Below are 12059 nucleotides of genomic sequence, written 5' to 3'. Positions count from 1 at the left end.
CCTCGACCGAAAGGAGAGCTTCGGTCCCTCGACCGAAAGGAACCGAAAGGAGAGTTTCGGTCCTCGAAGCAATATCAACTGAAAGAGCGGTCTCGGCTCTCCACCCAACAGCAACCGAAAGAGCAGTTTCGCTCCCCATCCCTACAAGTCCAATCAGACACACAGAAGATCCAATGCCACTTCTGAACCCAACACTTCACATTCTAATTCTCTTCCTTCAATTGATTTAAAGGGAAAAGGAAAACTCTTTCCAGAAGATAACAGACTTCCAAAAGAGATCCAAAAGATGGTGACGTCAACACCACAAATCCCAATCCTACTAAACCAACCAAAATTAAAGTTTTCACCATAAAAAGAAAATATGAAACAACTTTAATTAAACTTACTTACTTGGTTGATATTTCTCTTACTATTCCCTGTCCTGTAAAAGGCTCACAAGGACCCAAGAAACTTTAGGTTCCTAAATCAGCTTAATATTTTGCAGGTTATACGTGACGAGCAGTTTGACGAAGAATGGTATATTGATAGTGGCTACTCGCGTCACATGACAGGGAGGAAGGAAGAACTGAGGCAATTTCTCTGTAAGAAAAGTGGCGTATGTTGAAGGGCTCCAACACAATCTTATCAGCGTCTCACAGCTGGTAGTTGGTACTGGATTGAAGGTATCATTTGATGATGAAGGATCAGAGATTGTCGAGAAGAAATCCTATAACGTTCTGCTGAAGTCAAAGCGAAAGGGGGGAAATGTATCCTTTGAACCTCAACCCAATTCGAGGTAAACCAGCAGTTTGCTTACTTACGAAGGCTCACTCGGATGAAAGTTGGTTATGGCATCGAAGACTTTCTCATATGAATTTCAAGGATATCAACAAGCTGGTTTTAGGTGATCATGTTCGAGGTCTTCCAATTCTAAAATTTGACAAAGAACATCTCTGTGCTGCCTGTGAAATGGGAAAGCAAAGCAGGCAAAGCCATCCTTTTATTATCAATACAAAATTGATAAAACCATTGGAGTTGTTACATATTGACCTGTGTGGACCCTCGTCCATTGAAAGCATTAGTGGAAATAAGTACATTCTGGTTATAGTGGACGATTTCTCTCAATTTACATGGGTGTTCTTCTTGAAGCAAAAGTCTGAAGCTACTCCAAAGCTTAAGCTCTTCATAAAACAGATAGAGACTCAACTAAGGAAAGTCGTTCGTAACGTGAGAAGCGACAATGGCTTGGAATTCAAGAACAAAGATTTTGAAGATTTTCTTGCTGAGAAGGGAACGACTCATAATTTCTCAGCCCCATACACTCCACAGCAGAATGGTATCGTTGAAAGACAAAACCGATCACTGTGTGAAGCAGCTCGAACAATGCTATGCTTTGCATCCTTGCCTTTGTATTTCTGGGCTGATGCAATTGCTGCTGCTTGTTATACTCAAAACAGATTGTATTTGAACAAGCGATTCTCTATTACTCCTTACGAGATTTTAAACAATCGTAAACCGAATGTGAAATTCTTTCATGTGTTCGGTTAAAGATGCTTCATCTTCAACTCCAAAGAGAATCGAAATAAGTTTGATGCTAAGGCTGATGAAGGAATATTCTTAGGTTACTCCCTGAATTCCAAGGCGTATAGAGTTCTGAATAAGCGCTCAAAGAAGATTGAAGGAACATACTATGTCACTTTTGACGATAGTTATGTTAAGATGATGAAATCAACAGAAAGGGCAACGCAAGAAATCTTTCCAAAGAATGGTCAAGTTACTACCTCTATTTCAAATATTTTCGAGCAATAGTTGCTTCTGTTTGATGAGCTTCAAAAAGCGATTGATTCTGAATCAACGGAAAAAGACAACAAAGTTGATAATCTAAAACAAATCATCGATGATGATGCTAAAAATATGGTTGATGATCAACCCAAAGAAACCGAAAGGCCAGAGGAAATCGAACCTTCGAATGACCGTCCAAATGTCCAGGGGGAGGGTCCATCTCTTCATCATGATCAAGGTTCATCGTTCCAGGGGGAGAGATTATCGTCACATTCTTCAAGTTCTTCTGAGAATCCAATCGAAGGAGGTGATACCAATCCAGATACTGAACAGGCGTCATCCTTCGAGGGGGAGAACACCATCGTCAATGATGATGACATACTGTCAGAATAGGAAGAAGAAGTTAATGCTGAATTGGATCCCAATTGTGATCCAAATTACCCACCGCTTATCAAATGGACCAAAGATCACCCTCAAAGTCAAATTATTGGGGAATCTTCAGAAAAGGTGTTAACTTGATCTCAAATCAAAGCAAAACAAGTTGCACTCTTTTCACAAGTAGAGTTTTACATGTTCAACTCCTTTGTTTCCAAAGTTGAATCGAAGACCGTTAATTCTACCCTTGATAATTCAGACTGGGTTCAAGCGATGCAAGATGAGTTAAATGAGTTTGAAAGAAACAAAGTATGGCAACTTATTCCAACTCCAAAGGATGCCTCGGTTGTCGGTCTCAAATGGGTATTCAGAAACAAGATGGATAAGGAGGGAAATGTCATTCGCAACAAAGCTCGGTTAGTTTTCAAAGGCTACTGTCAGGAAGAAGGCATCGATTATGAAGAGACTTTCGCTCATGTTGCAATATTAGAGTCCGTTCGTATCTTTCTTGCCTATGCTGCACACAAGAACTTTGAAGTTTATCAGATGGACGTCAAATGTGCCTTTCTCAATGGAGAACTTGAAGAGACTGTGTATGTTGAGCAATCGCCAGGCTTCATGAACGAGAAGTATCGAGATCATTTTTACGTCCTTGACAAAGCGGTATATGGCCTAAAACAGGCTCCCAGAGCATGGTATGAAACTCGAACTCGATTCTTAAAAATGTGTAAATTCAAACAAGGTTCGGTTGACCCAACCTTCTTTCGCAAGAGAGAAGGTAACCACCTTATGAGTCCAAATTTATGTTGATGACATCATCTTTGGCTCCACGAATCCTAGCTTAACAGTTGAATTCAGGAAGTTGATGGAAACTAAATTTGAGATGAGCACAATGGGTCCAATTAACTTTTTGCTTCAATTAAACATTAGACAGGGACCCGAAGGCATTTTTATTAATTAGGAGGCATACACCAAGACACTATTGGCCAAGTTTGGGATGACGGGAGACTCCAAAGTGAAAGTGCCTATGGCCTTTGGGACAAAGCTTAAACCTTTATTGGAGAAACCAGCTGCTGATATGACGCTCTATTGTCAAATGATTGGGTCTCTGATGTATCTCACGACTAGTAGACCTGACATCATGTTTTCAGTCTGTTACTGTGCAAGATTCCAAGCTAACCCCCGCGAACCTCATCTGCAAGTAGTGAAAAACATTTTTCGCTATCTGAAGCGAACCTCCTCTCTCGGTCTGTGGTATCCAGCCAACTCAGGATTCTTTGTTCAAGCATTCTCAGACGCTGACTTAGGTGGCTGTGGATTAGAACGTAAGAGCATCACTGGAGGATGCCAATTTCTAGATGGTAAATTGGTTAGCTAGAAATCGAAGAAACAAAATTGTGTCTCTCTCTCCACTGCAGAAGCTGAATACATTGTTGCAGCATCATGCACATCTCAAGTCGTATGGATACAAAGTCGGCTTAGGGATTACGGGCTAAACATGAAAAAAATCCCACTATATTGCGACTCTGAAAGCGCAATTAGGATTTGTCACAACCCAGTGCAACACTCAAAGACTAAACATATTGCACTGAGGTACCACTTTATCAAGGATCACGTCGAAGATGGTAACGTAGAAATTCACTTCGTCAGAACAACCGATCAACTGGCAGATATATTCACTAAAGCTTTACCTGAAGCAAGCTTCAATAAGATTCTACAAGGCCTAGGAATGATGGAAGCCGAATCCGTACCAAAATTGCCTTTGCTTCAATAAAGGTAAGAAGCAAAATAGAGCGAACCGAAATGAATCGAACGTTCAGTCTATTTCGGGTGAAGTTCGACCATGAACCGAAATGAACCGAACGTTCGGTCTATTTCGGGTTCGGTCCTTCTGAACTCGTTCACTTCTTTTTCTTATCAAGTCATTTTGACTGTATTCCTTTGTACACTTTTTTAAATACTTCTTTTATATTCATAAAATCCAAAAATATTTTTTCTCTTTCGTTCAATTGGTCAATTCTCACAAAATACAAAAATATATTTTTTTTATTTTTTAATTTTAATTTTTTTATGTATAAGTGTGATTCTCGATGGTGAAGCTAAGGCAGGTAAAAAAAAATTTATTAGTTAGGCGTCCCTAGAAGCATGTTGTTGTATGTTGACTAAAGCCTCGAAAGATTTTGAGTGAAGCCTTAATAACATGATATATACAAATCATGTTTTCCCAAACTAGGCTGTAATATTCACTCTAATCCTGAGCTACCTTACTCTACTCACATTGAGTTTAGAGTTTTCTACTTGGTCATTCTTTTTCTTTATAGCAGAGGTACATTCGCTTCTTTTACCATCTTCATCATCTTTCTCCATTATACTTCGTTTCACCAATATAACCCTTGAGACTCTCAACACATACCACTGAGGTTTATGGTTATCCTAAATCTGTGTTAATGATCTTAGTTTCATGCCACTATGAACTAAGTGAAACCCACAATCCAACACCAATAATGAATTGACGGTGAATTCTCATATTCAAGATCTTACTTGTTATCTAATAAAATCTCTTTTTATTTTTAAGTGATCTTTTATGAATTTGTCTAAAACCAAGGCTTTTCTTTCCGTAAAGATCCAGTTTATTTTTGTTTTTGAGATTTCTATAATTTCTTTTGTCACTATAAAATATATCCTACCTACTTATTCAAGAGATCACATTGATCTCACAAGTACTTCATTCAGTTTTGGTCTTATGTCAAGTATCGAAATTATGAACTGAAGCGAAAGCCAGCCTTGATAACTTTCAAAAAGATGGTTTTCAATACTTCTTAACAAGTTATTGATCATTATTTAATGGGAAACCAAGCAACCACTTTAATGTCTCTCTTGACTTTGAAGGAAGTGATTCGTCCCCAGAATCAATTGTTTTATGTCTCTTTAAGACATCACAAATTATCACAAAAAGTTTGCTTTATTTCTTTATCTTTTACACTCTATGCACGAAAATTTTTAATTTTCCAAACTCTGGTTCTTTTAAGGCTGTTCAATAATGCACAACAGGGAATGGCGATTCAAATGAATTTTGGGGTGACGATTGGGATAAAATGAAAGCTGACTCAGCGGTTATCTAATCGTTTTGACGATTTGAAAAAGCAAATTTTATGGAATGGCGTGCAAAAAGGAAACGTCCTTTCTCTTTCCTGCGTCATCATCGGTATGCCAACTGTTCATCCGTCAAGTCAGGCACTATTTTTGAAATAATCCAAGATCTCATCCGGATTTTTCTCTCTCCTCCTTGTACGTATAAAAAGAATTGGAACGGTACTCTTTACCCTTTTATCACTCACAAAACTCTCTCAAAGAACAACGGCGATTTCTTTTACTGTTCATCATCTTCTCCAAGCTTCTACAATGGCAGACTCTTCGTCCATTCATGATACTTCTGTTCGCCAACCACTTCTCACAATCATAACTCAACAAAACCTAATCATCGATCTCACTCCTTTTATCTATGAACCCTACATGCTATATGTCGCCGAGTGTCTCAAATACTCACCTCTCGTCGAAGCTCTGACCAAAGTTGAAGTCGTACCAATGTCCAGTCTTTCTCTTGTCTACTCCACTGCTTACTACGACAAGGTTCATGAAAGGATTCACTTTGAAATCCACAATGAGAAGACCTCCATCTCCAAGCACCGCTTATGTGCCCTAATTGGTCTTTCTCAAGAACAATCTCTGGTAAACCCTGAATCCATCACCACTGGTCAACTATTTTCTATGTTTTATCAGATGGGGTATACTGAAACCCTCACCACAATAACCAAGTTCAAGAAGTCTTGCCTTCCTCCTCAATGGAATGGCCTTTTCACTTTGTTGTTCAAAGGACTCTCTGAGCGAAGCGCCGGCTCAGATAAGGCAATCAAGTCTTTCATGACTGTGCTATATGGACTGTACCATGGGATAGATTTGGATTACGGTACTATTATCTGGAAGCAACTGGTACAAAGCTTGGTCTCTTCATCCATGCACTCAGAGATTTCTTGTGGGCGATTTTGGTCCATAATCACTAACTGGGCAATGGATCGCCTTCATGTTCCAATCATGGCGGATATTCTTCTCTCCTCCATCGCTACGTTTCACACAACCAAAATCATAGTCATAGATCCCACCAAGTACTCCTTCATTGGATCTGTTCCTGAAACTATGCTCGCTCGTGTCTCTGCAGCGAGTAATGTTTTGCAACAATACAGGAAGATTTCGTCTTTGGGTCCAAGGGAGCTTATGCCAGCCATGGTTCGCTCCATTGAAGAGGCTTACAAGCCAGCGAAAAGGGGCCAGAAAACTAAAACTCAGAAGGAGGCACAGGTTTCCAAATCAACCAAGGGGCAAACCCCTAAGAAGCGAAAGTCTGACAGGGCTGCTACATCACAGGCTCAACCGAAGAAACAAAAGAAGCCTGCTAGGAAGCTCGTACTCCAATCTTCCAGTGATTCAGACTCAGAGTATGTTCCTCCTAAACATAGGTCTGCTCCTCCTTCAGAATCTGAAAGCGAAAGCTCTGATGATGAGGCTTCGGGTCGAGGTGATACTACGCCTCGCTCCCCTACCCCAGAAATTCCAGTTTGCTCCCACCCTCCTTCACCTCCACCTGTAACCATCCCAGTATCCATCCCTCCAATATTTCCTATTCCAACCACTCAACCATCCACTACAATTCCCATCCCTACTCCCATATTCACATACACTACTACCACCACTACTATCATAGGGGCTCATTCTACCGCTCCCACTCCACCCGTTACAACCAAACCACCAGTAACAACCGAACCACCTGTCACAACCGAACCTCCAACCACTACCAAAACCTTATCTCCTACTCCATCTACTGAAACCACCCCTGTTATAGGCGGCCAGGACTTGGAATTTGATTCCACGTATTTTAGTCCTTTTCGTGTACAGAGTGATGAAGATGATGACGAGCCTGTTACCAAGCGTCATCTCAAAGCAGTAAATGACAAACTAGATCAACTGCTTTCCTCTTCTTCCTCTGGTGCTTACTCTGAAGCTGCTTTAAAGGCCTTGTTCTCATCTGTTGTTCAAGAACATAGCGTCTTGCTCACTGCTGCAGCTAAGGCTATTGAAGCCTCCACTTCTCAGTGTCAGCAAACCTCTCTCGCTGTTGAGGCTTCCACCAAGGAGTGCAAGGATGCGACTGCAAAAGTCGATAAACAAGTTTCTAAAGCTCACATTTTTCTAGATTCTTTGCAGGCGACTGCTAAGAAAAATGCTCAAACTATCAACGCTTCGGTGGATAACCTTCAACGTTCGCTTCAATCTGAAAGGTCCAATCTTGAAGCTGCACGCCAAGCGATCGAAGCTACCAACAAAACTCTGCATGCTAATGTTAATGATCGTCTAACTCAGCTTGATGCAGAATTAGCTGTAGAGAATCGTATTATGGATGAGCTTGACAGACGAACCTCTCAGCTGAAGATGCAGAATCTCAAGCTTCGTACTACCACTGCTGAGCTCAATGACCTGAAGTCTGAAAGGGAGGTTATTCAAAGCTCTGATGCTGACGTTCACTCTATCCGCCTTCATCTCCTTGAAGCTCATGATCCTATCATCACCATTACTATCAGACGACACTTGGCTGACAAGCTCAGGCCAACATTGGACATCCTTAGTCGTATTGAGGGTGTTCCGGTGACTGGTGTCCAGCCGAAACAAGGGGAAAGAAGGCAACAAATCAACCTCCTCCTGCACCGAAACCATCCACTGAACCCGAAGGGTAATGAATCTTTGGTTAGTAATAAGGAGAAGAAGAAGAAGAAGAAGAAGATTGGGGAGGATGACACGGACAATGAAGATGATGTCTATGCTGAGAATCTTGAAAAGCCTTTTCAGAAGGCAAAGTCCTCTAATAAAGTGCTAGAAGAAAAGTACAAGAAACAACAGGCTGAGCTTGAGCAAAAGCGAAAGGAGGCGGAGCTCCTACAAAAGAAGAAGTCCATTTTTCCTGACTAGACTATAGATTCGCTTCAAAGGTGTGCCATTGATGAGCCTAGCATACTTTGGCTTGAGCTTGTGATGTCATTTGGGCTCGAGAACTCCAAGGATGCACAGTTTGACATGCCTATCACGCGAAAGGCATTCATTTTTCACTGCTTTAATTCAACTACTGTCATTCCTTCTCCAGACCCAAAGGTAGATAGGGATCTGTTGGAGTTCTACTTAGAGTTTGCTCAACCCTAGTACTTGACCTGGAGTTCGAAGAAAATTACTACCGTCAAGGCTTTGAAGCCCTACTCAGCGGGGAAGTTTATTAACCTTAAATTCAAAGTGACTCGAGGCACCGAAGGCTCAGTTCACAACTTCACCCTTGCTGATCTACCAAACCTCAACCCCCATGACTGGATACTCCTCAACAAAATTTTATTGTCAAATCCATGGGAGTATCAACCAATAATTGACCATGTCAAGCGAATGCTTGTGTGCTACATTCACGAGGTAGCGAAGATGGACCAAGAGATTGTTTCTACCGTTCACAAGCGAACCACGATCAAGACTATGGGCAAAGCAGGCAATGTCAATACAATGGTTAAGGGGAAGATTGATTCGAAATACCACATTGTAATGTTCGTAAGGGGCGAAGGTCAGAAATTCTTGTTCGCTCTCGTTGACTAACACCTCTTCTCAACTTCTTGCCTCGAGCATATTTTGGAGATTATTCATAGGTGTGATCAGAACAGTGCAGCTGACAAGAAGTTGTTCACTGATATGCTGAGGTGGTATATCCAGTTTCGGCAGACACTTCTTGCAATAATTCCTCAGCTGTTCAAGGTGATAAAGACAGTGAATCCAACACAGAAGAAATAATCTCTCGCCTCATTTGACGCAAAAGAGGGATTGTTGGGATTATTATGTTGGGTCATGGGCTCGGTCCTTAGCCCAGTTTCTATTGCCGGTTTTGGGCCTTTCCAACCGTGCATGTTTTTGTTCTAGGGTTTAGTATATAAGCTGCATGCATGCAGTCTTTGGAGTTAACGCTTTTATTATTTTTCTCATTGAGTTTTGTAAACCCTAGCTCGCCTCTACAGTGGAAGTTCTTTGTCGAGCTCTGCTGAGGCGTGACTTTATTTGAATCATAAGCACATCTTTGATTCCATTCTGTGTTCATATCATTACTGTGTTTGTCTTGATTGATTTTCATATTCTTACCTGTCAAAGATCTAAACGATCTATAGATTTATTTTCATCACATTGTTGGCAAATAGTATCCTAATTTGGTTGATTTTTGAACAATTATTCTTTCCACCCTTGTGTTCTTAGGTATAGTGCCGCTACCAGAGAACGCTCTTTCGTGCTAGGCATCCAGACCCATTCGTGCAATTCACTTATCAGTTATTGTGCCTCGATTGTGTTTACACATCGTAGTCGGGGTGCTAGGTATCCTCTTTTATATAATGACCCTTTTTGCATGACAAAACATGATGCTTTGATTCTTACTTTTGTTGCTTGTTTGTCATCCCACGGTAGCATTCCATCCAAGAAGTATTCAATTATTGGACGCCTCCATTTATTTCCGAGGTCTACCACCGATATTGGTTGTGCCTCATTGATCGACTTCGTTTTTACTATTTCTATTAAGACTTGTTTTGCTAAATGTAAAAAAACAGATAACACTAGCTAAATTAATGCATATGCTCGCTTATTCTTTGATCAGGGTACATGTTGCAGTTTAAAGATTCTAATTTTCTCCTTTAGTGATTTTACTTTAGCCGTGTATTGTAGCAAGTTGCGGCCATTGACTTCATAAAGTATGTTTGTTTGATTGGCCACTACCATGGAATTAATGAAAGCTCTTATATTTTCACATCTCATTTTGATTGATAATTGTATCCCTACTATTAAATCTATGTACTCAGATTCATTATTGGATGTTGTAAAGTCAAACCGTAAAGCATAGGTTATGTCTTCTCATGTTGGGCTGGTGAGTATTAAACTGGCTCTCACGCCATCCATACTTGGGGATCCATTAGTATGCAAGACCCATGGTTCTTTGTCAGGCTGGTTTTCTTGTTTACCATTATTGTTGCTTTCTTCCATTATGGTTATCTTTGTGTTGCTAGTTGTCTCGGTTATGAAGTATGCGAATGCATGTGCCTTTATACTTGTCCGTGGCTTGAAATCAATCTCATGCTCCTCTAATTCAACTATCCATTTAGCAAGACGAACTGATTTTTCTTGATTTAACAATACTTGATGTATTGTTGCATTGGTTAGCACCTCGATTGGGTGCACTAAGAAATACCTTCTTAATCGTCTTAATATATTGAAAAGGAATAAAACTAGCTTTTCCATGTCGGGGTATCCTATCTCAGCTCCTTGTAAAAACGTCGATAAATAAAATGTTAGCATTTCCCCTGGTGATGCTAAAGCTAGTACTTCTGCTAATGCTATCTTGAGTTTCTTTAAAGTTGTTTTCACTACATCTGTCCACTTAAAATCTTTCTTATCCAATACCCTTTTGAGGGTCTTCTAGAAAGCCAATGTTTTTATAGTCAATTTAACTAGGAACCGTCCTAATGCAATTAATTTTTCTTTAAGTGCTTACACTTCCTTAACTATCCTTGGTGATCGTAGTTGTATTAGCACGTTAATCTTCTTGGGGTTTGCCTTTATTGCTTTTTTGTGAATATGTGTCCTAGGAATTTGCCCTCTCCTGCTCCGAAAAAGGCATTTTCTTGGGTTTAATTTCATATGGACTTCTCTCAAGTTATTGAACGTTTCTCTTATGTCACTTAATAAGGCATGTCCATTGTTTCTTTTTATGACCATGTCGTCTACGTACACCTCGATATTTGTACCTAATTTCTATGCAAAGATTTTATATGCCAATCTTTGATACGTTACTCCTGTGTTTTTCAATCTAAATAGCATTTTTGTATAGAAAAATATTTCTCTATCCGTGTGAAGGGATGTTTTCTCTTCGTCTCCTTTGATCATATGGATTTGATGGTATCCTTTGTATGCGTCTAAGAAGCTTTTCCATTTGTATCCATCTAACAATTCTATCTTTTTATCGATTGTTGGAAGTGGATAGCAATCTTTTAGGCATTATTTATTCAGGTTTGTAAAGTCGATGCACATTCTCCATTTCTTGTCACTTTTTTTACTAAGACTAAGATAGCTACCCAAGATAGGAATAAAGATTCCCGAACTATGCCTGCTTTAACATGTTTATCCACATCATCATTTATGAATTATGGCTTTGTTGCATTCTCCAGATTAGCCTCTCTTATTTTTCTGAATTGGTTTTGTTACCGGTCTGTCATTGAGTTTATGCTAAATCACTTCTCCTGGTACTTCCACCATGTCTGTTGGTTGCCAAGCGAATACATCAATATATTCTCCTAAAAGGTTAATGAAGCTTTCTTGGAGTGTGGCTGGTAATGTACATCCCATGCGGATTCCTTGGTCCAGGTACGTGCTATTTATCATAATGATTTCTGATTTTTCTAGATTATATGCTTGTTCCATCTTAATTTGGAACCATCTTCCGCTATCAGTATTAACATTGGTATTACAAGTGGTTCGCTATAAATTATGTTGTATCCCCTTGGTGTCTTAAACCCGATTAGGCCATGTAACATTGAGGTAGTTACTTCAAACCTTTTCATGGCACATTTTCCGAAAATTATGTTATGCGATGATGGAAATTGTATGATTGTAAAATCTTGTTTGTATGTTTTTTCATGTGTTTAATGGTAATGTAAGGTTAATGGTAGCGATATTACCGCTAATGGCCATACCAAGTGTCCTATGAAGCTTGTTAGGTGCAACTTAGGTTCTTTCATTTCTTTTCACAATAACTCTAGTAAATTTGAGAAGCAATGCTCATATATGATTTCATTGGAATTGTCACTGTC

The 12059-nt window shown here is 39.8% G+C and overlaps 1 protein-coding gene across 1 annotated transcript; it reads left to right on the top strand.

Annotated features, from left to right (window-relative positions):
* The first annotated feature begins 6204 nt into the window (after positions 1–6204).
* On the top strand, positions 6205–8154 carry LOC111900348 (uncharacterized). The gene has a single exon (XM_052767639.1). It carries the CDS (start codon positions 6205–6207, stop codon positions 8152–8154), a length of 1950 nt encoding a protein of 649 aa, XP_052623599.1.
* The last annotated feature ends 3905 nt before the right edge of the window (positions 8155–12059 follow it).

This window comes from Lactuca sativa, chromosome 9 (assembly GCF_002870075.4).
Source record: "Lactuca sativa cultivar Salinas chromosome 9, Lsat_Salinas_v11, whole genome shotgun sequence".
In the NCBI taxonomy this organism is placed as follows: Eukaryota; Viridiplantae; Streptophyta; class Magnoliopsida; order Asterales; family Asteraceae; genus Lactuca; species Lactuca sativa.
This window is presented reverse-complemented; position numbering and strand designations above follow the sequence as displayed.

Coding starts and splice junctions, on each gene's coding strand:
- LOC111900348 (XM_052767639.1), top strand. CDS start 6,205: ATGGATCGCCTTCATGTTCCAATCATGGCGGATATTCTTCTCTCCTCC.